This window comes from Dendroctonus ponderosae, unplaced genomic scaffold (genome assembly GCF_020466585.1).
Source record: "Dendroctonus ponderosae isolate FM_Combo_2020 unplaced genomic scaffold, Dpon_F_20191213v2 Dpon_F_20191213_5, whole genome shotgun sequence".
NCBI lineage: Eukaryota > Metazoa > Arthropoda > Insecta > Coleoptera > Curculionidae > Dendroctonus > Dendroctonus ponderosae.
The window spans coordinates 8,276,934-8,302,208 of record NW_026018715.1 but is presented as its reverse complement, the minus strand read 5'-3'; the positions used below and the strand labels follow the sequence as shown (position 1 = coordinate 8,302,208).

The 25,275-nt window shown below is 34.6% G+C and overlaps 5 protein-coding genes across 6 annotated transcripts; 4 read left to right on the top strand and 1 right to left on the bottom strand.

Moving 5' to 3' along the window:
• The first annotated feature begins 1,764 nt into the window (after window positions 1-1,764).
• On the top strand, window positions 1,765-5,298 carry LOC109539608 (retinol dehydrogenase 11). Its single transcript, XM_019907460.2, has 4 exons — window positions 1,765-2,033; window positions 2,087-2,410; window positions 4,224-4,552; window positions 4,614-5,298. Exons 1-4 carry the CDS (start codon window positions 1,850-1,852, stop codon window positions 4,812-4,814), a joined length of 1,038 nt encoding a protein of 345 aa, XP_019763019.2. The 5' UTR covers window positions 1,765-1,849; the 3' UTR covers window positions 4,815-5,298.
• LOC109539607 lies at window positions 5,012-14,829 on the top strand. Its single transcript, XM_019907459.2, has 7 exons — window positions 5,012-5,099; window positions 10,851-11,043; window positions 11,103-11,223; window positions 11,270-11,467; window positions 11,534-11,706; window positions 11,762-11,981; window positions 14,404-14,829. The coding sequence occupies exons 2-7, from the start codon at window positions 10,872-10,874 to the stop codon at window positions 14,585-14,587; spliced, it is 1,068 nt and encodes a 355-aa protein (XP_019763018.1). The 5' UTR covers window positions 5,012-5,099; window positions 10,851-10,871; the 3' UTR covers window positions 14,588-14,829.
• Window positions 14,830-17,402: 2,573 nt separating this feature from the next.
• LOC109539606 (27 kDa glycoprotein) lies at window positions 17,403-20,287 on the top strand. The gene is made up of 5 exons (XM_019907458.2): window positions 17,403-17,533; window positions 17,618-17,733; window positions 17,986-18,262; window positions 18,318-18,474; window positions 20,062-20,287. Exons 1-5 carry the CDS (start codon window positions 17,497-17,499, stop codon window positions 20,216-20,218), a joined length of 744 nt encoding a protein of 247 aa, XP_019763017.2. The 5' UTR covers window positions 17,403-17,496; the 3' UTR covers window positions 20,219-20,287.
• Window positions 20,288-20,307: 20 nt separating this feature from the next.
• LOC125504462 lies at window positions 20,308-21,422 on the top strand. The gene is made up of 5 exons (XM_048666459.1): window positions 20,308-20,395; window positions 20,445-20,575; window positions 20,638-20,863; window positions 20,922-21,072; window positions 21,134-21,422. The coding sequence occupies exons 2-5, from the start codon at window positions 20,474-20,476 to the stop codon at window positions 21,252-21,254; spliced, it is 600 nt and encodes a 199-aa protein (XP_048522416.1). The 5' UTR covers window positions 20,308-20,395; window positions 20,445-20,473; the 3' UTR covers window positions 21,255-21,422.
• A 111-nt stretch (window positions 21,423-21,533) lies between these two features.
• LOC109539605 lies at window positions 21,534-25,254 on the bottom strand. 2 transcript variants are annotated; one of them, XM_019907457.2, is made up of 5 exons: window positions 24,332-25,254; window positions 24,020-24,110; window positions 23,835-23,963; window positions 22,420-23,771; window positions 22,304-22,346 (listed from the first exon to the last, which is right to left on the bottom strand). In XM_019907457.2, exons 1-5 carry the CDS (start codon window positions 24,947-24,949, stop codon window positions 22,329-22,331), a joined length of 2,208 nt encoding a protein of 735 aa, XP_019763016.2. In that variant the 5' UTR covers window positions 24,950-25,254; the 3' UTR covers window positions 22,304-22,328. The 2 variants fall into 2 exon arrangements, with proteins under 2 accessions (XP_048522415.1, XP_019763016.2); XM_048666458.1 differs by having other exon boundaries at window positions 21,534-23,771.
• Between the last annotated feature and the right edge of the window lie 21 nt (window positions 25,255-25,275).

Here is a 25,275-nt window from a genome sequence, read left to right as displayed (position 1 = left end):
TAAACAAACAATTAAACGACAGTTATATGACACGAAAACATGCATGCATAGTGAAGAAGAGCAGCAAAAAACAAAAAAATAGGATTAACAAAAGAGTAAAATAAATAACGCGGTCCCAATATGAAGAATCAGTGAATAAAATAATCAGAAAAACTATAAATTTGTGAAAAAACTTCACTTTTTCCATGTGCTTAATATAAAAAACTTTGTAACGTTCGAGACACTCTTTGGTTTTTCCGTCAACAACTTTAAGGAAAGGTAAGTTTTGTATTTAAATTTTTGCGAGGAAACTAGGAAAAAAGTTAATTTTCAAACGACGTACGGGTAATTGAATAACCGAAAAGAATAGCTAATTTGCCAAGTTTACAGTAAAATTTGATATTGATTCGTTTCTGCACATTAAAAGTTATACTAACTTATCAACGATCAGCCAACATTAACTTTTTCGTTTAAATTATATTTCCTACCATATTTTGGTAAAGGGGTTTCTATAGCTGATGGAAGTGGATGAATAACATTTAACTTAGTAAAGATCATAATTTTGAAAAGAAGATGAAAAAGTATAATACACTGCTGAAAAGATAAATACGTATCTCCAGGAAAAAAATATTGCAACTCAAGAAACTAAATATCATGTTATACAAATAATAAACCATTCAGGGAATCAAACGAACACTAAGAATGAACCAATTACTTCCGAAGGAAATACAAAAATTGAGCATAGATAGGTACTTATAAAAATGGCCTAATAAAGAAATTGCATCATAAAAACGAAGCAAATATTCGTCATAAATTGCTAGTTTTGAAGCTTCAGATTAACAAAAGCTACTTTTCTCTTAATTAATAATTTAATTAATTAACCGAAACTGCTGAGGTAAGTGGCGCTTGCCTACTTACCAAGCACTTGATGGCCTAGTGAACTAACGTCATTAAAGTGCGACCAAATTTAATGATGTATTCGTTATGATGAATAGAAAGTAGACCGTTATGGGACATAACAATTAATTTTTTTAGATATTAAATTATTTTTATTTAAAGTTAGATTTTCGGTTTATAATTAGAAATTAGATCTTAAAAAGTGAATGCAAGTTAATGTTTCCATATAAATCCCAAATTCCAGTTCCTTTATCAAAAAAGTTTTATTTGAAAGTGGGTTGTTTCAGTTAACTGTGTGCGTTTCGTCTAGCAATTTGCTAAAGAAGTCTTTACAAAGTGCAGGATTAATTTTGAGTTCTTGCAGCCAATGCTCCAAATGTTGAGAACTAGCATATTTCCTAAACGACAGGAGATGGAAGTCTGCTAACCGTTTTAAACATTTTAAGGCCGATAAGAAGCGTTAGAGGCCTAAAAGTCACCTTGTTTTTGTTCATTCATAGTTACATATATTTTCGTTTATTAGTAAATTGCTGCCACAGTTGAATAGAACTAAGTTAATTGGTCAATCAATTTTATTCGAAATTTTTTTCATAAAAATTATGAAATTAAAAAATTTGCATCTAAACATTAATGCCTAACAATGCTAATAATGAAAAACATAATTATTTATGCAAACATTTAACATCCAAACCTTTTTTACCTAGTCAACGACATGTGGTTGCCACCAAAGTGAAAGTTCCATTTCGGTTCATTCACATCTAAAATTATACACAAAAGCGATTATTTTTACACACTTCAAACATCAACACCCAAGGCACCATTTCCCGTAGAACAAGTACCATTTCTCCAATTCCGCGCTTTCTTTCGCATTGAAAGCTTTCTCTATGGGCCGGATGTACCAGCGTCTTCAGAACGAAGAGTTTATTCGAAAAGTTCAGTTCTGGTCCTCTAACTGAATCCGAAAAAGTTTGCAATGGCTTACGGACACTCGTTTTACTATGTCTATTTGAAATATGCCATTCTGGCTATTATAGTCGCTTCACTACCAATCATAGCGCTGATTGTGTTGAAATTGTTTCAAAAATTCAGTGTGGGGAAATGTAGGAGCATGGTGTGCTTAATTGGTAAGACTGTGCTGGTCACCGGAGCTTGCAGTGGTAAGTAATTTACTATTAGTTTTTGCTGTTGAGGACTATGGATTTTTTGCTAGGCTTAGGTCTTCAAACCGCATTAGTATTGGCCTCTAGAGGCGCAAGAGTGATCTTAGCAGACAAAGTTGACTGCGCTAAGGCAAAGAAGAAGATAATAGACAAGACACACAACACGAATATTGTTACAAAGTATCTCGATTTGGCTTCATTATCTTCTGTCAGGCGATTTGCCAAAGACATCAACACCACTGAGGAGCGATTGGACATCCTCATTAATAATGCGGGTGTGGGAACTGTGGGGAATAAATACACTGACGATGGACTGCATCCGACCATGCAGATTAATCATTTGGGACCCTTTTTGTTAACACACTTGCTTACAGGTAAGCTTTATTCAAGTAAAACATTTTAATTTAGTTTTGATAAAACAATGGAAAAGTCGTCAGGCGAACTATTACTTGCTGCGGAGGTTTTTCCAAGCAAGGATGCGCTTAGATGGATTTCGATGCTTGGTGTTGGTGTTTGTTTCAGTTGAACTCGACACGGTCTTAGTTGTGCCTTATTGCTGCCACTTTCGCTTTCTTCAACAACTTCACTTCTACTTTCTCTGAAGAATTAATTTGCCGATAATAAGCAAAATGCCCTGAATTCCGCGCGTCTCTTCCGTAGAAGGTTTGGTCTATTTAGTCTCCCCGACAAAGATAAACTTTGTGCATGTGTGACATTGTTATCCACTTTATTTTAACTTGTGCAAGTAGGATGAAGCCAATTCAGAAAATCCACTACCAGAGTTTAACCAGTGCCTTGGATATTGCCAATCCGTAAATGTATCCTTATGTATACCGTAAATCGATCCTTTTCAGCGCTACAGACATTTTAAAGAAATTTTCTCCATTAATTATTGAATCATACTTAGAATTCAATAGAGAATTCGAATGGAGATAAAAAGCAAATGCTTCCATTTAAAAAAATAAGTTGATGGTCGTAACCTTATTATTGATCCACCCTGTGTAAATTAATTTAGTATAAAAAAATATATTTACAAGTTAAAATCGAGGTGCCGAGCTTTTTTCCAAGAAACAGTCCGCTGAAATATAAATGAAGTTTCCATTTCTACAAGACATTTCTTCTTGCACTCTCTGTATATTTTCGTTAATTATACAGAGCGAACAAATGCAAATTGTGAAATAGACAGAAACTGGTACAAAAATGTGAGGGTTTAGAGTAAAAAAACTTGATTTTTTTACAGATTAAAATAAAATTACAAAGCCTATAAAGGTAATAGACTGTTAACTGTTATTCCATGTAAAACAGTTAATTAAAATGTGCAAATAATTATACGCAAATTCTATAACATGAATATATGAATTCCTAGTGGCGAAATATAAACCAAAAGCGAAAGGAAAATAACTTCTTCCAAAAAAGATTCTAATGCATTAGACGGAAATGTTTTAAAGTGTTTTAAGAATACGATATAAAACAGAAATCATGAACGACAATCAAGGACAGGAATTAACAAACAAAACAACCAAAAACAAAATCTAACAAATACCTTTATAGTTACATAAAAACAGCATAAAAACCTATTTGTATTTTGCGTAAGAACAAAGCGACTTAACAGAAATCTAAATGTAGTGTAAGTGTGTTGAAGTGTGGCAAGAAAGCCGTCATTATAAAAATGTTGAGATCAAGCTTCGCTTAACATTTCATATAGACAAAGAACAATTCAGGAAATTAATCTTAGCAAAAAATGTGTTTTATGTTCATTTAATGATATTGGTTAATAGCACCAAATATTTTTTCTTCTAGATAAAACAGATGAAATACAAATCAGTTAGTTTTTTTCAAATGTAAATTTAAATTCAGGATAATAAATTTGAGCCAAGAGACAATGTGGTCAAGTTAATTGGTTCGGCAAACACTTGAAATTTTTGGAAATGCAGCCAACTTAGAGTTTAGTTGCAGCTTTTATTTTTTGCTCAATTTAAAAATTCTTAAGACAAACTTAAGGCCGCAGTAATTCGCAATTCGCAGTAAGAACTTCTAGTGACTGAATCCTTGGAGCAAATTGGTCTGTATAGTGACAATTTGAAATAACTCGCGTCCTTTGAAATGGATGCAATTTTGTTCTAGCCAAACTTGTGCGCTTCCAGTCGCTGCTTCATTCTCCTTAAATAAATTCCTCTGCATTTGCAGGTCTTTTGAAGAAATCGGCACCCAGCCGAATAATTTTCGTCAGTTCTGCTTCCGCTTTTATTACCAATTTGACGGCAGACAATGTAAACTACCCGAATGGACACCCGATGTCCCTTTATCGCACTACTTTGATTTATGGCAACTCCAAATTATGCAACGTGATTGCCGCCAATGGATTTGCAGACCGACTGAAAAACAGTGGCGTCACCTCCAACTCCCTCCATCCAGGTCTGGTTAACACCGACATTTACATGAACTCCGGCAACTTCTTGCAACTGAAATCTTTAGTTCAGCTGTTCAAAAACACCGTGCTATTTGCTTATGGAAAGGTGCGAGTAAATATACAGGATGGTCATTGGTTAGCCCGACAATATCTTCCGAATGTTTCAGACTGTTGATGAAGGCGCACAAACGATCATTCATCTGGCTTTGTGCAACAAGCTGAAGGACATAACAGGAAAACATTTCTGGGACTGTCGACTGTTTCCTTCTCCTCCTGGAACCTGGAACAAGAAGTTTGCTGAATCGGTTTGGGAGAAAAGCGAAGAACTAGTGGGCCTGAAGGCTGACGAAAAGCTGAAACTCGAATGAGAATAATTGTTTAAAGTCACGTTGTTTTCCTAGGCGGCAAAAATTGAACAAGAAAAACGGGCTTTGCCCGTTTTCCCATTAGTTATACCTTGACTGACGACTACTCACCAATTCGGCTGATTGGTTCCTCGTTAAAATTCACGGCCTTCTTCGCGACCTAGACATCAACCAGCCGTCGTTCTTCAGTTACTATCAGACACTTTTGCTGATCGTATAGCACTTGCTTTGCGGTGGTAGCTAAATTTCGAAATCGCGCATTGTTATCATCGTACTCTGTATAAGGACGTAAGTGAAAAAAATTTCTATTGCTTAGATTCTGCCCAGCAGATGCTGTAGTTTTTATCTAAATAATGTACTGCAGTTCCATAACCCATTAATATTTGTTGAATTATTAGTTTATTTTTAGTTCATGCTTTATAGGTATTATGCTAACGTTATAGAACAAGATGTATTGTAGTTAGTAAATAAAGTAACAACCAGTATACACGGTGAAGCATTTACATTCTGTTTGCGACTGCAGTTTTTACAGTAAATGAAGATTTTTATACCGAGCAGCATAGGAAAGGGATATTGCTATAATTTCCATATTTTGTGGCCGATTTCAAAGTTGAAAGCGTTCTGATTATGCAGTAAACAATTTATCGAGATCAGTTTTTATAACAGGTTTTGTCTTTTCTATGTTCTGTAATAATTTCCCATATTTTTCTCAAAACATTGGTAGAAGCGGTTGTAACACGTTTTTTAATGAAGTTCGTCGGCATTGACCGGCAGATTTATATGTTTTTTTTTATCAAAATAAACTTGCAATATCGTTTAACCGTTTGATAATTAAGTGGCTTGAGTTGTAAATTTAAGACTCAGTTTACTATTTTTGAAATGTTAATTGACTTTCTCTATTAAACCAGGCTTAGTCGATAATTTGGGGCCATTCTATGAAAACTTTAATTTAATTTTCGTTGCTTTTCATTACATTCTCTATAAATACATCACAAGATTTTCCCTAAAAAACAGCAACTGTAGGGTTAGTTGAACGATATAGTTTTATTTTTCAAGCTTTGTATTCTGGTTGCAATAAAAGTTTAAAATTGTGTTTAAACAGATGGCTGGATGGTTTTGAACAAAAGAATATTTCCGAAAAACACATACACTTATTTCAAAATCGCTGTTTTCTTAAGTTTAATTTGTCTTCCTTCTCACGCTAAACATTACAAGTTATAGAATCGATTCTCCTTTGCTTGGCCGGCGATGAGTATTAATTTTACAAGGTGTTTTCCTAATAAATTCGAAAATTGCAACAACGCGTTGCAGAAAATAACAATACTTAGTTTAATAATCGCTCTCACATTGACAAAACTCATGTACAGAACAGGAGATAATTAGAAACAACTTGAACTCGCGCTTGATCGATCTACCTGCATGCTTTATTTTGGTTCGTAGATTAGTAATGTTCCAATACCTATGTGTTTCATATAAATGAAAAAAATATAAACGCAATGAAATCATCTGAACTGTAAAATTAATTTCAATTTGGAAAAAAATAATGAACATAATTTAAGAGGACTTTTGCATATGGTTGATATATTTTTTAAAGTTGGATATTTTTTTCTATAATAAAAACTTCCTTAGATTATCTTCATAGAAGCACGTTCTATCTTTTATTCGATGTTGCACAATTTAGATCGTAGTTGGGAAATTTAGCACAATATATTTTGCTTAAGCCTCATATCCATTACTTATATATAAAAGAGTTTTGTGGGAAAAACTTACACAATTTCAATAATAGTGCAACATCAGGTCGAAAGATGGAAATGGCTCAAACTCTATTTGCCTTATTATATTATTATATATCAATGTCTTTAAATTAGTCAAATTATTTCGTAAGTCGTGGAGATTTGAAAAATTGATTTTCCTACTTTATATGGTATCCAATACACGTGCGGATCGGTACGAATTTACAATTGAACACATCCTGGAGTTTTAGAAACTCGACATTTACTATACAAAAAACTATGGTATGCAAATGTTATTTTAGCCTCTGAATGTATTCAATTTTGTATTGTTTTGCTTGCAATATCACTTGATTATTCTTTCAATAATTTGAAAAGTACACAATAAATGAGGTAAAAGTGAAAATCTGCCTGCTAATGAGGTTTGGTCCCGTGCTTTGACCTCTATTTCGAGTCAAAGTAGTCGATGTCTTTGGTCTCTCAACTATTAATCGATTATTGATTTTTTCTTTCATAAATGATGTTCGGACGGTTTTTTCTTTTGATTGTCTGCAATGGTTTGCAGTCAGTAAATTAATATTTTGTATTCTGCTTTCGTGTGTTTTCTTCATAACTTTTCACTGCCTCTTTGCTATCGTTTGCACTCACCTTGTGTCCTTACATTCTTGCCAGAAATCCGGGCATACAAATTACATAAATATATTTCCACATTTTAGACTGTAAAAAATATATTGCAATGTTTACAGGGTGGCACAACTTGACCTAAGGTTCTCTGACAGTACCAGCAGATTATCCTGGCAGATATAATATAAATGTTCAAAGAAAATAAATGTAAAAGTTTTGGATTAACCTGGTGTAACCTTTGGTCTTACCACAAAGCAGATTTCCGCATTGTTATTTAAAGCGCTCAAATTTCTGGCAATGACAATAATGAAATTATTCAATGCAAAAATTTACATACAATTTATCATGCGAAATAGTCACCTACGCTTCGAGATTCCTTGAAATGTGGCGGCCATTGCTCCAGTCCATCTTTCATATCATTGTCCAAACAGAAGAGGTCGATAAACCAACAGTGGTTTTGGTTGATGTTTTCGGGTTAATTACTCATTTGCTTAATGAATTCTTCCGTAAAGTAACGTGCATTTGGTGGTCACTGGGTGGCACGAATATACCTGAATTGATTTTGAGTTATCGTCAACTATGCCAGAACTTTTAATTTGTTCCCATTTTTTCAACAGGCTATGAAAATAATTGCGCAGTTTCCAAAATCCGAGCCTGGTGCATAGGTGTGTCCAGCCAGCGGATTAAAATCAAAAATATATGCATAATTATTATTACACATAACAGCAAATGTCGCCAAATCAACAGCTTTTTGTGTTCGGGCGGAAAAGTTACCGACCTTAAGAGGAGGCAAAAGATCAAAATATTTCAAGCCAGCTGATCCATCAAATTCGGATACCGGATCGTAAGATCCCTGAACTTCACTTTGGAAACAATGCAAAATATGATATAGTTTTTTTTTTCATTTGTAAGTAGGAACAACCGGCTTATCATAGAACACTAAATGCCATTGGATGAATTAATGAAAAGGTCAATTAATTTAGATTGAAATCCACAATTGAGGTCGGAGATTTGAAGCCACAAGGTTGGATGGTTTAAGGAAAAGTTGCCTCAAGTTTCTCAGGTCCGATTGAAGCAAAAATGGAGTTACGCTGAATCAGGCAAAAAATTTGTTCACAAATAACACCGAAAAGACTTAGAAACAACTGAAAAAAATTGATAAAAATTCGTCAAAATGCAATTAATATGTTGAGAAAGAAAAATACATTTTGATTACAACTAAACTTATATTAAAAAATGAGGTAGAAAAAAATATTTAGAAAAATGATCAAAACCTGCAATGTGGTCAACATGGTAACAAAATGTTTCATCATATAGGAAGAAACTGAAATAATTGATGCCTAGTCCTACAGTCAGAAGCCTTGATACCTCAGGAGTACTTCAGGGCTCTAAAAAACTAGCAGCAAGATTCAGCATTGATCCCAGAAATCTGAATTTATTTTTAAACAAAGTGTTGACTGTGTAGTAAACTTTTAAATAAATATTTTCATCTTAGAACGGTTTACTTAGTTCGATAAAGACAATTGCAAGTTTAAAATTCAATTCGTGCGTTTGACCCAATTATATCGTATCGTCATTACGAAATACGTGCTTTTCATTTACTATCATGGCTGTAAGGATACAAATTACTTATTTTAAATATCAATGAGTATATTTCACCAAATTTATAGTCGATATAATTAAAGTACTTCTTGGACAAAACTATGTAACATTCCTATCCATCCACCAATTTTTATTTCGGATTTTTATAGCCGTGGAAAAGGTAGCACAGCTTTATGGTAGGTATATGAAATATGGTCAATTCTTAAAAATGTTTTTTTCTGGACAAAAATTGGGAAAACTTTGTAACGAAATGGGCACTGGATGCTTTTTCTACAGATTTGAATTCACTTCAGACATAGTGGCATCTCCGATTGATCCTGAAGTGGTTCATAAAAGTAAATTTTATTGCTCTATTATTCTCCTATTTGGGGCTAAAATATGGATTTTGTTGCCAAATTATCGCTAGTGTTTGGGTCTAGATCAGATTCATTACTTACATTTTTATTAACAGCTCTGTTATTGTCTAGGACTTCTAGGTCTGCTGGCTAATTTTCTCCCTAAAACGCCCTCTGTAATCATTCAAAGTTGATTTATTAAAGACGTTTTGATCTGCGATATTCATTTTAGAAACAGCTTAACCAGCTTGCCAGTAAAGGCAAAGATTTAAGCTTTTCACAGTTCGATCGCCCTCAAAACTTAGAATTTTTTTTTCGCTTTTTCAGCTTTTGTTACAATAAATCCAGTTGACGATTGGACCTGATTGAAAGAAGAGCCAGCGCATTGTTCAGGCAACAAATTTGAAAGTTTCAGTTATTTTTATGTTAAATTTTTCGAGTCTGTGTGACTTTGGATAGTTTATCAAACAAATGTTGTCTTGGTTGAACATTTTCGAAAAAACACCTCGCTTTTCATTTCCTTTAAATAAATAGTTGAAGATTTTAATAAGAACTTGTCTCTTCTCTCCGTCTTTACTTCTGCAGTTGTGTGTGAGTGATTTTCTTCACTTGTTCAACAACTAATAGTGTAATCAATTTGTTTTACTGAAACATGCAACAATTGCTGGGCTGTTTACATCTTCACACGTCTTCAACAATTCTTCATTTAGTAGGTCTGTTTTTTGGAAATTGCATCAAACAGTCAGATTTACTGGCTATAAAATTATCTTTGCTTTGTGTTTCAGACGATTTACTGTATTTTATTAATTAATTTTCCTCAAGTGCGTTTCTTCCAGTTGCTCCAACCATCCAACCTCCCATTTTTCGATAGTCACCGTCAATGTGTTCAATTAAATCCTTTCATCCTTACACACGCATTTCGTTGAGTTTGATTTTTTTCCCTGTTTTTCTAATAGTTTGTTGTTCTTTTGCTTTGTTCTTATTTTTCTTCTAAGCACGTTTTTTTTCTGTATCGTGCTTCACTTCAATTCTTCCAATTTTCTGAACGCTTCAGCTTCGGTCTTCAAGCCTTGCAAAATTTGTTCCAACATGTTTTACTTTTGCTTCTTCCTTTAGTTACATTGCAAATATCGTTCAAACGACAACAAATAAATGCAAAATAATAGACAGAATATATTGCGTGTAAATGCGATTTTTCAATATTCAGTTGATGTAGCAAAAAACGCCGCAAATCTGACCCTAAATGGTTTTTAGCAGTATTTTAGAAAACTTAAGTTTAAAGCTCGAGAAAAGTAAACAGTCAGAAACGTAATGTGTGTAACGCAAATGGGTAAAAAACTGTATTGTGAAATAAAAGCACTTTTTATCAATCTGTATTAAAAAAACTTGTGGAAATTATGTTTTTAAGACAAAAATGTTGGCAAATTTCCAAACCGAAAGTTTTTGAAAATAAAGCAAGTGTGCAGGAACATACTGAAAGTTCGGTGCATACAGACGTAATAAAAAGAAAATGCAAACCTGTTTGCTGTTTGAACCTCAAGACAAATCATCCCGACCTTTTAAACCAGGACGCTTGTTAGAACTATGTATAGGAAGCACCTTTTTTATTGGAAAGTTTTAAACAACAATATTCTGGATATTCCAAAGCAATTATAAGCTTTTCGGCGCTTTTAAATGCGTATCAAATCGATTATAAAAATCCAGAGTTTCTCACTCTCCATTCACTAGAAAGACTCTTCATGTTCCAGATGCAGTAGCCCCAATCTGAAATGCTTTGGACTGTTCTTTTACCATTTTTCCTCGGGTATGTCACTAGAACTACTCTTGTGGAGGCACATGGACGCCTCATGGACCCTCCAGCGAGAAACTCGATGTGGCGATTCGGATTTCCGAACCCAGTAAATTACAATGACAACGAATTGTATTGCGGTGGATACACAGGTTGGTTGAATGAAGGGTCAAATCCATTGAAGCAATTGAAGCAAGAAGGTTTTTTTCAGTACAGTGGGAGCAAAACGAAGGCAAATGTGGCCTATGTGGAGATGCCTTCCATGTTCAAGAACCGCGACCTCATGAAGCTGGCGGCATGTTCGCTAAAGGAATAATTACTCGCCATTACAGGTAATGGAAGATACTGAAAGGGGCCTTTTTCAAAGATTACTTCCAGTGTTGGGCAGAAAATCGACATAGAGGTGGAACTGACTGCGAACCATTATGGGAGATTTGAGGTCTTTATTTGCCCGAATAACAACTACAAGCAGGAGGCCAGTCGGGAGTGTTTTGAGCGATTTCCTCTATACCTAACTGAGACGAAAGATGTGGCCTTTGTTATCCCGGAGGATGGAGTAAAAAAAGCGGTGTTTCGGTAGGCAACTCGCCATTGACAAAGAGAAAATTGGAGCTACACATTTTTTCCAACGTCTGCTTCCAGATATCAAGTGCAGCTGCCACCATACGTAACATGCACCCAATGCGTTTTACGATGGATTTACTATACTGGTAACCAATGGGGCGTTTGCGATAACGGCACCCATGCAGTCGGATGTGGAAAGTCCGAAACGTTCATCAACTGTGCTGATATTGCCATTACCAGTAACGCAGCAGGTCAGAATTAGCCACCAACAAAATATCAAGAAAATTCTGGAAATATTCCTTGCAGGCGCAATTCCTCCGCTGTTTGTTGGCCAAGACAATCCCTACCAGTTGTACTACCAAGACTACAGGCTGAGCGCTCCATATAACGTGTTACCATTGGTGGTAAGAGATCAAGTTTGTGTTGCCAATAGTCTCTACAGGCTGATACCGGGAATAGACGATTGGTGTATGACGAATTGTTTGAGGTATCCTCCCAATTGTCCATCGGAAGTCTGCGAATGTCCGTAAGTCTATGAATTTATTTCAAATATTTATAGGGTTTCTGGCGGAAGTTTGCAAACTGGTCGAAAACGAGGATCTAGAATAGAATTAAATGAAAATTGACTCACATGACTTTCGATCTTCAGATGAACCCTTAACGATAGTGAATGAATTTAATAGTAACTCTTTGATGTTCCATATATGCAAAGTTGAATTTTTTGGGTTCCAATATCTCTACAGTGTTACGCCAAAATAGCTTTTTTTTTAAGGGGATTACAATGGTTTACTTGAAGACTACTGTGAAGATATTAGGCCTGGGAAACACTGTGTTGAGTTGCGCTTTTGAGTTGTTGCCGCTCTCTGAGTTAATGAGTTTTAACTCATTGGTTAATGAGTTATAACTCATGGCCGAGGTCGGAATTTTAACATCTAACAAGAAAAGCCGTCAACATATGGCTTTCGCTCATACGATTGCTTGAAACTATTTGGTCTAAAACCGGGGATAATCAGAATATTTTGAAGAAACTTCTTGAACTTGAAAAATTTTCACAGCGATGAGGGTGTCTAGTTTTCCAAATATTGATTATATGCTTTTGCTTCCTCTGGTCGTTTTTTAAGGAAACCTAAATTTTGTCGAAAAAAAACAAGATAACTCTGTTTCGATTTTGTCCGAAATTCAAAGATAAAACGGGTATTCGAAAAAGACGATAAAGAAGACCAAACTGTAAAGACGACGACTTTTCTTGTAAAATCCTTTTTGCATGAAAGACTCTCAGTTTACCAGTATTTTACAATAAGACGTTAGGAAAAACACGTTGTTCTGTTTAGAGAGAGTTTTACTTAGAAATATTGACCAAAAAGTGAAGAAACCGGAATTTAAATAAACCAAGTTATTCACAGCGACAAAAGTGACCAGTTTTCCGAATAATTGGTTATAAACTTTCACTTGTTCTGTTCGGGGAAATGTTTTTAAGAAAAAAATCTAGAAAAAATTATTAGGGTTTTGTCCAAAATTCGAAGCTGCAAAAGATTCCAGAAAAAAAATTAGAAAGCTGTTCAGGAGGCGAGTGTTCCAATAAAACCTATTTTATAATTTTCACAGAAAATACCTGAAGATTGTAAGTATTTTAAGTAAAACTGAAAATAATACGTTTTTTGTGTAGCAAGAATTGCTTAATAGAAAAATCTTGAGAGCGATGAGGGTCGAGACTTTTCTAAATAATTTTTTGGAAACTTTTGCTCTTCGGTAAAAAATCTGAATACAATTATTTGGTTTTTGTGCCAAATTCGAAGCTGAAAAGGGTTTTCTAAAGTTCTCTGCAAATCGATGAACCCCATTGTCAGAAAAGAAGGAAATCATCAGAAAAGTATAAATTTTTGCGTTTTTGGTTAAAAAGTTTTAGTTTTGTGTTCGGTTTTGCGAAAACCTTAATAGTTTTTGGGAAAAAAAATTTTTGGATAAATTTATTTTCGTTTTTGTCCCGAATTCGACTCGAAGGAAAGTAAAAAAAATTAATTAAAAACTAAAATACCACATTTTTTTAACAAACTTTACAGCCGTCAGAGGAATGGAAGTGACGAGTTTTCCAAATAATTTATTATAAACTTTCGCAAAATTATTTGACTTTTGTCCCAAATTCGCAGCTGGAAAACGATTTCAAAACTTTTTACAAAGTGACAAAGGAGCCAAGTGTTCTAATAAAATTTATTTCATATCTTTTGGCGAAAAATACCTTAAGATTTTCAGTATTTTTAAGTGATTTTTTTTGGAAATTGAGCATATAGAAAAATGAGTAAATTTGCTAAAACTGAAAAATTCTCAAATTTTGAAGAACTGTTAAAAATATTATTGTTAAATGGCCCTTAAAATAAATCAAAAGCAAGGAAAAAAAGTCATCAACATTTTCCCAGCAACGGAACTGAGTTACTGCGCCGGTGCGTTGGGTTAGCGCACCAAGCCATTTACGTAGCACTGCGTCAGGTCCTTAAAATTCATTGAGTTCCCCAGAGATTGAGTCACAGATTTTCTTTGATCGCGGGCTTTAAAAGATACTGCGTATCAAAATAGTTTGAAGAAAAGCTTCTGCTCTACCGCTTTGACAAATTTTTCGCCGAGACCTCAAGCTATGATTTATGATCCAAACATATTTATAGGCAATGAAAACTGATGTGAAATTGAGTTGAGCAAATGAGAATTTTTCTGATGTAATTTTCTGCAAATGTACCAGTTTTTGCAGTTATTTTTTTGTAATTTTCTATGTACTCCCTTTAAACCCTCCAGTAAACCTCAGGTGCAATTGCTCCGGACTTGAGTCTCTCTGTGTATCCCAATTTTACACAAAAAAACCTCTAACACTTAAGCTCCTTGTATATCAAAACAAACTAAGCAAATGTGGCTTCTTTAAATCTACTGTACCCTGTTTTCCTACACTATTTGTTTTGCAGATCAACATGTGAAGCTGTAGGTGAATTCAGCGGAATTAGTGGCGCCGATATACAGTGTATGGATCAGTGTTTGGTCTACCCGTCCAAGAACTGTTCCAGGACTCAATGTGCTTGTTACGAAGAAAACAACGGTTTGGAAACATTCGATCTCAAAGCCACCAATAGTCCGGACAACACGATTTAGCTGCAGAATTGTAGCGGAAAAACCTGCAAGAAGAAAAATTTTGGGCAACCACATATAAATATTTATAATTAGCTTTATTGGTTTCATATCGGAGAGTTTGCGTTTTAGTAGCTGGTTAAACCAGTTGAGGCAGGGTCGATGATATTTGCCCACATTTTTCTTTCCAATAAAACCCACAATTAACTAAAAGCTTTTTAAATTGGCATCATAAAATATTTGAAATATATGCGGGTTTTATTGAGTGTTTGTTTTTTTTTTCGCTCATGTATTTGATTTTATAGAAGACCTAGAAGTCAATCTGACTTCTTAGAATCAGAGCAAGAGATAGTGAAATTGACAAAGGTTTTGCAATTTCATCCAACTGGAAGAAATCACACGAATTCAAATGCAATTAAGTGATGATGAATAAAAAGACTTATGTTAAATATAGGCTTAAAAAACGAAAAAAAGGAACGAAACTAGAAAAAGCCACCAACTTTTGATAGAAGGGAGGAAATCTAGAGAAGATTCAGTTTTCAGAAGGAAATCAACATATGGTGATATATATCTACAACTACATGAAGAAGCAACTAAACTGCATAAGCGCAGGAAGAATCAACTTTCAATAACAGAAATTACAAATCACACGGAAAAGATAATCAAGACCCAAAACGAAACTAGTTGATTAAACAGCAAAGAAAATTTAAAGGAAAACTAACAATATGAATCAGAGCTACAAACTGTAACGCACAACAAAACATGAACAGGATTTGTTGAAAAAATATACTGCAATGTTCTATGAAAACACAGATCAGTTGATAAACACTGAGGAGTGTAGGAAAGTAGGAAAACAATTAAAGCAGCAATAGCAATTTAAATCAAAGGAAAGTAAAGCTGGAACTGCAAATCGCAAAATAGTAAAGCAAACAATAACAGGCGTATCTGGAACAAAATGCTTCTTTTTTCGAAGTTTTTCAAGCCCCATTTGAGGCACAAAATTTGTTGAATAAAGACTTTTGCTGACGATTCCGTCATAACAACATGAGTGAGGAAATTCGAGCAGTTTTGACCCAGTAAGCGAAATTTAAATATCAGACACTGAGGAGCAAGATTATGCCAAAAATTCATGTTTTCCGTCCCGTTTCTGCTCATTTCTCGGAAGCGAAATAAGCAAGAACGCTCATTTTTAGATCATTCGAGAAAGAACTAAATGGCCTTTTTAGAAAGTGATCCATCGATAAGTAAATGTTGGCAGTTTTCTCAAAAACGTCTTGACTTCCAAGAAGTTTGAGTTTTGCGTAATTTTTTTTCGAGTCTCTTTTTCGAAGTTTCTCAAGACTCATTTGAGCCAGAGAATTACTTTTGGCATCGTTGGTTAGAATATTGAAAATTCGATTCAGTCAACAATATAAGTGAGGACATTCGAGTAGTTTTGACCCAGAAAGCGAAATTTTAATATCAGACACTTAGGTGCAAGATTCTGTTAAAATTTCATGTTTTTCGTCCCTTTCTGCTCATTTCTCGGAAGAAAACTGAGCAAGAACGTTTATTTTTAGATAATTCCAGAGAGAACTAAATAGCCTCCTTTTTTCGAAGTTTCTCAAGCCCCATTTAAGCAACATAATTCGTTTTGGCATCGTTGAATAAAGAAAATTCGATTCAGTCATAACATCATGAGTGAGGAGATTCGAGTAGTTTTGAGTAACCTTGAAAGATACAAACGATAGAATTTAAGAGGTAAAAAAAGCAAGCCATATAGAAAAGGTTACGAAAGCGAACATATAAAAGCAAATATTATAGACAAATCAATAATGATAATTAAATGATAGACACAAAAAATTGACAACAAAAAATTGGGAGATACAAGAAAAATTCATACGATTAGTATTCCTTGAATCTATGTCTCAAAGTAACAGACTTATTTTAATTATTTAATATATTGTGTGCTCACAACTACTATAATAGCAAACGTATTAAAACAAGAAGCAATTAAGCTAATACGCCTAATGCACAAGAACCAGATTGAAAGACTTTATAATCAGAAGTTTTAAAAAGAACAAATAAATAAAGTTAAAGTAAAATTAACTAACGAGATACTAAAAAGAACTTATTGCTTCAATGCATGTGAAACAGGAAAAGGTATAGAAATGCAGTAAATACAGAAGCCAAATATAAAAATGAAGCGAAAAGCGGAAGCAGCCAAAAGAAACAGTATACTATTTTCTTTAATATTAAAAGTTTCATACGAAATTTCATGGATTTCCCATGAGCAAATAACAAAGTATTCTTCAAAATCACTGTAACAGCAACTGTGAGAACAAAAATATTTTGGAAATATACGATGAATTGCTTCAAATGTTACTACTCTTATATACTAGATAAATACGTATGGTGATAAATAGCAAATCGACCAGAAATGTTGTTGAAATCAACGGAATGTTCCTTGAGTTAATTAGGATGAACAAAGAAGCAGCTATTAAACGGCTGCTAGAATAATTAAAAATCCTTTTAGAGCCTATAGTACCAAATAAGCGATTTACTATTCATCAACATAGGCATCACTTCAGAAACTCTAAAGAGAAAACAATCCACGTTTCCTCCCACTTGATTGGTTATATTGTGCTTGAAATGCCTTCAGTTACTAAAGCAATCATCAAAGGCTCCGAACTAAACGATTTTTAAGGAGAAAATTGTACTTAAAACACAAAAATGTCTAGTTTCTTGACTGCATATTTTAATTTCTATTAGCGCGCCCATGTTTCCTGTTGGTACATTATCAGAACAATTAATGGGATGAAAATAATATAAGAAGTAAGGTCATAACCTGATGCGATTAAAATCCCCCTCAATCATTTATTCGACCTTTGGTTGCTTGAACCAAACAAAGCCAGTTAAGCTGGGAAAAGTGGCCGACACTAATCATATTTGAAATGAAGTCGTGCACTTTGCTGTTTGTCTTCTTTTTAGGTAAGAAAATTGTTTTCAGAAAATATTGAAGTACCTACTCGCAAAAAAGCCAGCAAGGAAACTAACTGCCCTAAAATGTTTTAGGAGTTTGTTGGGCGGAAATTGAGATTCCGAACATTCCCATGAGCTTAGATGATATACCAGAAATTAAGAGAAGATGCGAGGAAAAAGGCAAAAGTGATACCTACGAACGTGTAAAGGTAGGATTTAAATTTCATATTTATATAACTGAGTCACATTAAATTTTTTTTGTTACCTTTATTTACTGTATTTTAATTTAAAAGAAAATTGTTTTGATAGATTAATCTCATTACAATTACAAATTTCCCATCGCGTACAGTTTTGTGCATATGCTCCTATCAAAAACCACTGATAAAACTATAGACATTGATAACCTTAGGAGTAAACAAAAGACCAGAAACAACAAACTAATAAATACGTTAAAACTGTAGATAGCCATCAATGAAACACGTACATGTCTTGAGGGGCAAATCAGCCCGAGTAAAATCAAGGAAGAACTGGAAGAGGCGAAAAAAACCGGCTCTATGGACGAGGTCTTTGGAAAATACTGCAACAAGCGCCAAGACTACAAAAACTGCATCTTCAAGACTGTCAATGTTACCAAAGAATGTCTGGAGGAAGTTGAAATCAACCATATTAACTCCGCTGTAAAGGTCATCGAAGAAATTGCAGATTTCGCCTGTTATAGAGACGGAGATCGGCTTGCAAGTAAATTATTTTATGGGACCGAAGTCTTCAATTCCTACAAATCAATGTTTTCTAGTGTTTGTGGCTGAAGGAGGAGTGGAATGTGTGTCATCCCGTACCGAGCAAATCAAAGACTGTGTCAATGGCACTTTTAAAATTGATACCAGCAATCTTAGTCTCACTTCCTTGCCCACTCTTCCATTTTCATTGAAAATTGATAAGGATAAATGCGAGTAAGTAAATTCTTCCTGTTATGCATCGAACCGACCGGTTTCTTCAAGCTCTTTGAATGATTTAACTCTCTTAATAATTGTTTAAACTACCGATAAAAATCCGATTATTTTTAATTATTTTAATGTATATTACCACCATTAAATGCACTTTTTAGCAAATAAACATAATCTAAGAAAAAGATGCTGATATTTCTTCCGAATTTTGAAAAAATCAGACTCAACAATACGATTTGCCGCAAATTATACAAATGGCTAAATTCCAGGGAAAATCGGTAAAATGCCGCAACAAGATTTATCGCAAGTTTACTCCTTGAACAAATAATTGAGAGCTACAAAAATAGGAAAAAAATACAAAATATGCAGTTTTTCAATTGTTGATTACTGTAATGTCTAGGTGCCGTAAAGTGCCGTCTTTACTCTCAAGAAGGCAAAGACCTAAAAGAACGTTGATTTTACCAATCATGAATTTGTGTAAATTTTAAATCTGATGATGGCGCTGTGGTCTCGTCGAAACGTAATGAAATAAACGATGTTCAAAAATTTTTACTTCACACATTGTCTGAGACCAAGGAAAGATAAGAGTATCATAACTAATAAGGAAAATAAATCAGATCTAAATATTATATGATAACTCCATTAAAACCCAACTTGCTGCTTCAAAAAGTGTGCTAACTTGTTTATTAACTAACTTATTTGTGCATCTTTATCGGGGGCAATTTTCAGGAGGGTCAACTCTGAATCCTCAAAATGCGTATGCCTGCAACTGAATCAGAAATAAAAAAATATATTTTGTCTTTGAATACTTTCCGGTTAAAGTCGAATGCAGATCTTAAACTTGAAATGTTTGTTAAAAATCCAGCTCGTTGGCGGCTTTTAAAGGCTCATTTAAATACATAATAAATGCACTCAATTGCATATTAGACGACCTACAAAAATCGTTAGAAAACAATTTTTTTTTTACAGTTTCAAACAGTAAATTTACTCTGACATTATCCAAATGCCTGATAAGCTGCTCAGAAGTTTTTTCCTGAAAACCACAACAGACCGATCCCATTATCATCCACGTTTCAAAGATTATAGTAAAAAGACTTTCAACTAGATATTTATTGAAATTTTCACCTCAAAATCATTCGGATGATTCGTCTAAATATCCAAATTGGACTTAAAACCGATGGTACTTCGATACCAATAAATTCAAACTTCGCAGTTAATTTCGTTGGAAATACTTCTTTGAGGAGTGATGTTTGCTTAATGAGGTTGCAAAAATATCAAAAAAATCTAAACTTGAGTAATGGCTGCAAACAAATTTCAAATATAACCGATAAAAATCGAATCTTTCTTTCTCGTGCAGTTGTAACTTAAATTATTCAAAAGTTGAGTGAAAAACTATGAAATTAAGTCAGCCCGAAAGTTTTAGCTCACATCCAGATTTACCCTTTTAGAAAGAAATCTGAGCCTATGTGAAGCATGCAAATTACAATTTGTGCCAAATATACAACCATCCAAATCCTGAATTTAGTCACTGAATGAATGATTTGCTCTACGTTTAAACGAATGCTTTAAGCAACTTTGTCTTGCATTTTTTAGCAAACTATCAGATATTCAACAATGTGTAGTAAACGACTTGGAATCCAACTGCAAAGACACCACACCAGCCAATATAGTAGATGCTCTGTTCAAATACGTGAAGAAACTGACTTGTAAGAACATCAAGAAAAGAAGTATGTTAGAAATATTACTCTGAACTACCCACAGTCTTTCTGTCTCAGAATTATTATAAAACATCTCTTTTTTAATACACAATTTCCCTAAATTTGAGTTTTACTTATTACTGCTATCATTCGAACTCTCCTCCTCACGTGCACTTAGAAACTCAATTCAGTTCTTCTTGCAAGCACTCCAACGTTCATCAATTGAGAAGGTAAGTAACTGATATTGAGTATTGATTGATCCATATGTTCCCGTTCTAGATGTAAATTTTGGACGAATCAAGCGTGATATGGATTTACTCTTAAACACCATCAATGTAACACAATTTGATCGTACAATTAAGGATTTATGCTTGGACAAAGGAGGAAAAAACGTCACGGTCAACCTGTCGGTAAGCGGATTTATCCATAATTGGCCAACAATAGTTATATAATTAAAGTTAGATAATTTTAGAACATTGTAAACTCGGTAAAGTCCTGCTTAATAGCACGAAGTAATCAGTTGTTCGTTACCCCTAAAGATGAATATATCGAATCGCTTAAAAACTGCACACAAATCTACCAAGAAGAAATAGAAAAATGTTCACTCAGAGATGATATCAAGTTCCTTCCAAAGTTTATCTTTTCTTTGGCAGAATCCTTAGCGGAATTTGCCTATAATCACCTGAATTTGCGTAAAAGTACGTGCGAAAGAATCAAGGAAAATTGGACAAGACTTTCCTTCACTTACTGTTGTAGTTAAGCCGGACAGTGAAATCATTAATTGCCTGCAAAGACTAAAATCAACCAGAGGAATCAAGAAGTTTGTTACCGAATGTGGGCCTAAAACTGAGTTAATTCAATTTAGCGGTTCAGAGTACAGATTCCCAAATAAAACGCTAATTTGCACGTAAGTATCAAGTCCAAATCGCATTACCTAGTTTCATTGGCTATGCGAAAACGTTTTTTAGACAATTGACTGATACAAGTGCTTGCATAAGTAACTTTATAAGGACAACGTGTGCTCGCGATATTTCCACGGACTCAATATTGCAAAACTTAAATACCGCTATTCAAAAACCCTGTTCATAGTATAATGATTGATTGACAAACCATTGAGTCTCTACTTAAGTTAAAGGAAATGCGAATGAGATCGGAAAACATCTGTAAGTGGACATATGAGTTAATAATAAGCAATTGATAAAACTTTTTAATACATATTAAAACAATTTAATAAACATCGTTATTCACTAAAAAAAATGCAAATTATTTGAGCCTCCACGTTCACCAGATTTATCACTATTGAAATTGTCTATTTGGGAATACGTCGTGCAACAGTTGCACTGGATGGGATAAATTAAACTCAATGAAAAGTGTTATATCAGATATATTATCAAAATCAAAGTATTAATTACGATTTTCACTTATATATATATATTATAAAGCATTCTAAATATAAAATTGGACATCATCAAAACAGACATTAAAAATATAAAATGTGCAAAACAATTATTTTAAATCAATTTTAGCATTATCCGTCTTTTCCTGACTGATTGAACTGGGGCTCTGCTTAATAAAGATTTCCAAGACCTTTCACAATCCTAGAATTTTTTAACTTCACTTTCAAATTGGGAATATAACATGTATTGCTGCCTTCAGGAAATATAACTTTTCCCCTTTGTCCATCATCATCGTCATATTTTAAATGGGTACCCATATTTTCAAATAAGCTTTGTGCTGTGGGGGAATTTAAGATCACCTTATCGAATGTATCAATTGTTTCAACAGTTTTAGTCTCGTTTTCTGCTTTTGGTCGATCTACATCAGTTGCAGCAGAACAAGTTTTTTTCTGTGAGCTGTTCTTAGCAAGTTTATTACATAATGCAGAAGCTAGAGCCAAAATTTTCGTTATTGGTGGATCAGCAACAATTTTATTAATTTTTTGTCCCTTTGGGGAATGTACATAAGACTCAAGATAGCAAATTTTTTCATGTAAACTTCCTTCAGCAGGTTGGTAACATGGTAGATCAGCCTCTGTAGCTAAAGATTGTTTTATTAGTGACTCTGTGAGAGTTTTAGACAAATTCACTGGCGTTGGGAAATCTACATCAGCCTCAGAAGAGCAAGCTTTTTCATATGGGCTGTCTTCACCAGGTTGGTTACATGCTAGATCAGCCTCTGGAGCTAAAATTTGTTTTATTATTGACTCTTCGAAAGTTTTATTCAATTTTATATACTCTAATACTGAGGCACCTACATGAGCTAAAGGAGAGCCAGTTTTTTCCAGTGCGCTGTCTTCAGCAGGTTGATTACATGATGGATCAGCCTTTGTGGCTAAAATTTCTTCTATTCGTGACTCTGCGAGAGTTTTAAACAAGTTCTCTGGTGCTGGGAAATCTTCATCAGCCTCAGAAGACCAAGCTTTTTCATGTGCGCTGTCTTCACCAGGTTGGTTACATGATAAATCAGCCTCTGTAACAAACATTTCTTTTATTAGTGACTCTGCGCGAGTTTTAGACAAGTTGTCTGGTGTTTGGGCATCTTCATCAGCTCCAGGAGAGCCAGGTTTTTCCTGTGCGCTGTCTTCAGCAGGTTGATTACATGAACAATCATCCTTTGCAGCCAAAATTTGTTTTATTGGTGACTCTGCCAGAGTTTTAGACAAGTTCTCTGGTGTTGAGGGATCTACATCAGCCTCATGAGAGCCAGTTTCTTCCTGTACGCTGTATTCAGCAAGTTGATTACATGATAGACCAGCGTCCGTAACCAAAATGTATTTTATTGGTGACTCTGCGACAGTTTTAGACAAGTTCTTTGGTGTTGGGGTATCTACATCAGCCTCAGGAGAGCAAGTTTTCTCATGTGCGCTGTCTTCAGCAGGTTTATTACATGATAGATCATCGTCCCCAGCCAAAATGTGCTCTAATGGTGAATCCGAGACATCCTCGATACGCATTACTCCTTTAAATTCAGTATGAGCAAGTTCAGCAGGTGGTTGGGAAACGTCGACATTATGGACTATGGTTCTATGCACCATTTCATCCACACAAATTTTGCTGTTTGAGTTACTTAAGTTGTTATCACTTTCTTCGGCATCGCTAAGCTTCGGTTTAATTGAATGGAAGATGTTGAAATCGATTCCAGCAGGTTGTTTAGATGATAGGTCTTTGTCTGCAGCCAAAATTTGTTTTGCGACAGTTTTGATCAAGTTTTGTCGTTTTGGGGTTTTTTCCAGTGCGCTGTCTTCAGCATGTGGATTACATAATCGATCAGCGTGCTCAGCCAAAGTGTGTTCTAATGGTGGATCTGAGACATCGTCTATTCGCATTTTCTCTTGTTTCAATTCATTATTAGCAGGTGCGGCAGGTGTTAGAGAAATGTTGACATTATGGACTATAGGTCTTTGCTCAACTTTATCCATAAACATTTTTGAATTAGTTAAGCTGTTGTAATTTTTCCCGGTATCGCCAAACTTCATTTTAATTAAATGGAAGATGTTGAATTCGATTGGGTGACCACTCAACACTGTCAGCGTGATCAAGGCCAAGAGTAGAGTGAATATCAACATCATTGGCCACATTATAAAATTTATGGGAAATGGCAAATTTGCTAAAACCATCAATAATAAAATGTAGTACTTTGTTCGGCAACATATCATTGGGATATACTTACAAAACATGTTACTTCCAAATCCACCCATTCCTGTTCCCACCGCATGCATTGGAATAATAATAAGATGCTTAACTTGATGCAGCAAAGTATCCAAAGGTGTTACAGACCGCTTCTCACACTCTTCAGAACCTTAAAGTGCATTAGTGGATCAGCACAGAACCGAATTTTATACACAACGCAATTACCAAAAAGAAATTTAGTCCATTCAGTCCATGACATTTTTGTGGTGTCGCACTTACTCGAGTAGACCACTTTGAAATTATGCTCTTCGGTCTCCTGAAAAAATTGGCTTGTTAATACGCATCTAACAGGAATTTACATGCATAAAAAGTACGCCAACCATTTAGTACCTAACAAATCTGACTGAATAAATAGCACTACCTTGCAATTTAAGAAATGAGTGCTAGTAGTATAAGTAAACCCGCCACTCAATTTGATGTAGTTTCGCTAAATATATTGTAATAAGAAAAAGTAAGTGAAATCGCCTTGATGCTTACCTGAACTAGATGGTAATGTCTAAATCCAAAATCAGTTATTAGAACTAAGAGGATGATAAATTTCGACATATATGCTAAGGAGAAACCATTCTTCATCAACTGATGTACAAAATACACCATATAAGCTGTTCCGAAAATCCAAAGAGTTTCAATATTTACAACAGCAGAGTAGAGTTGTGACTGGAAGGACTTTACGTTGTCCAAATACCCATCGATGTAACTTTTCTGGAAGCCTTCACTAAAAATGGCGTTGAGGTCCCTCAATGTGTCTAAAGTTATATCTTCCTTTCCAAAGTTGAGTAGGAACTGATGATCTTCGGGTTTAATGGCAAATCTAATATGTCCCTGATACAAGTCCGGGTTTTCTTTGTCGATATGTGCCGCCTTCATCAGAACAGACACAATCCTCTTCAGGTTGAAGAGATAGGTGTTAAGTGAGTCAGTTGCTTGAGATTTTTCTGCACCATTTCCAAATGAAGAATCCAAAGAGGACGAACGCAGATATTTTTGTTTAGCATTTGTATTCATATCATGGGGGTCTTTCCAATCTTGGGATGCAACCGAAGAAGTCACAGTCTTTATTACACATACTGTGACAATTATCAGTAGTGTCTTCATTTTGAGCTGTCCAAGTGTAAAAAATTAACATAAATACTTGAAAACGGACAGATTCAGTGCAGATACAACACACAACAAAAACAGGAAATTAACAACGTATGCTTAAAGTTATGGCAGCTTCAATCAAATCATGCGCGACTGGAAGCAATGTTCGAAAGTTCAGGAATATTCACTAAACGTATCAAATTATAAAATGACTATAAAAACCATAAAAACTGCTACAATAAAACTGTGAATAAAACATAAACACGATTCTCCCACTTGACTTTCAAACTTCAAACTCGACACTGCGCAACATAACCTTTTAAGGAATAATCAGACTACAA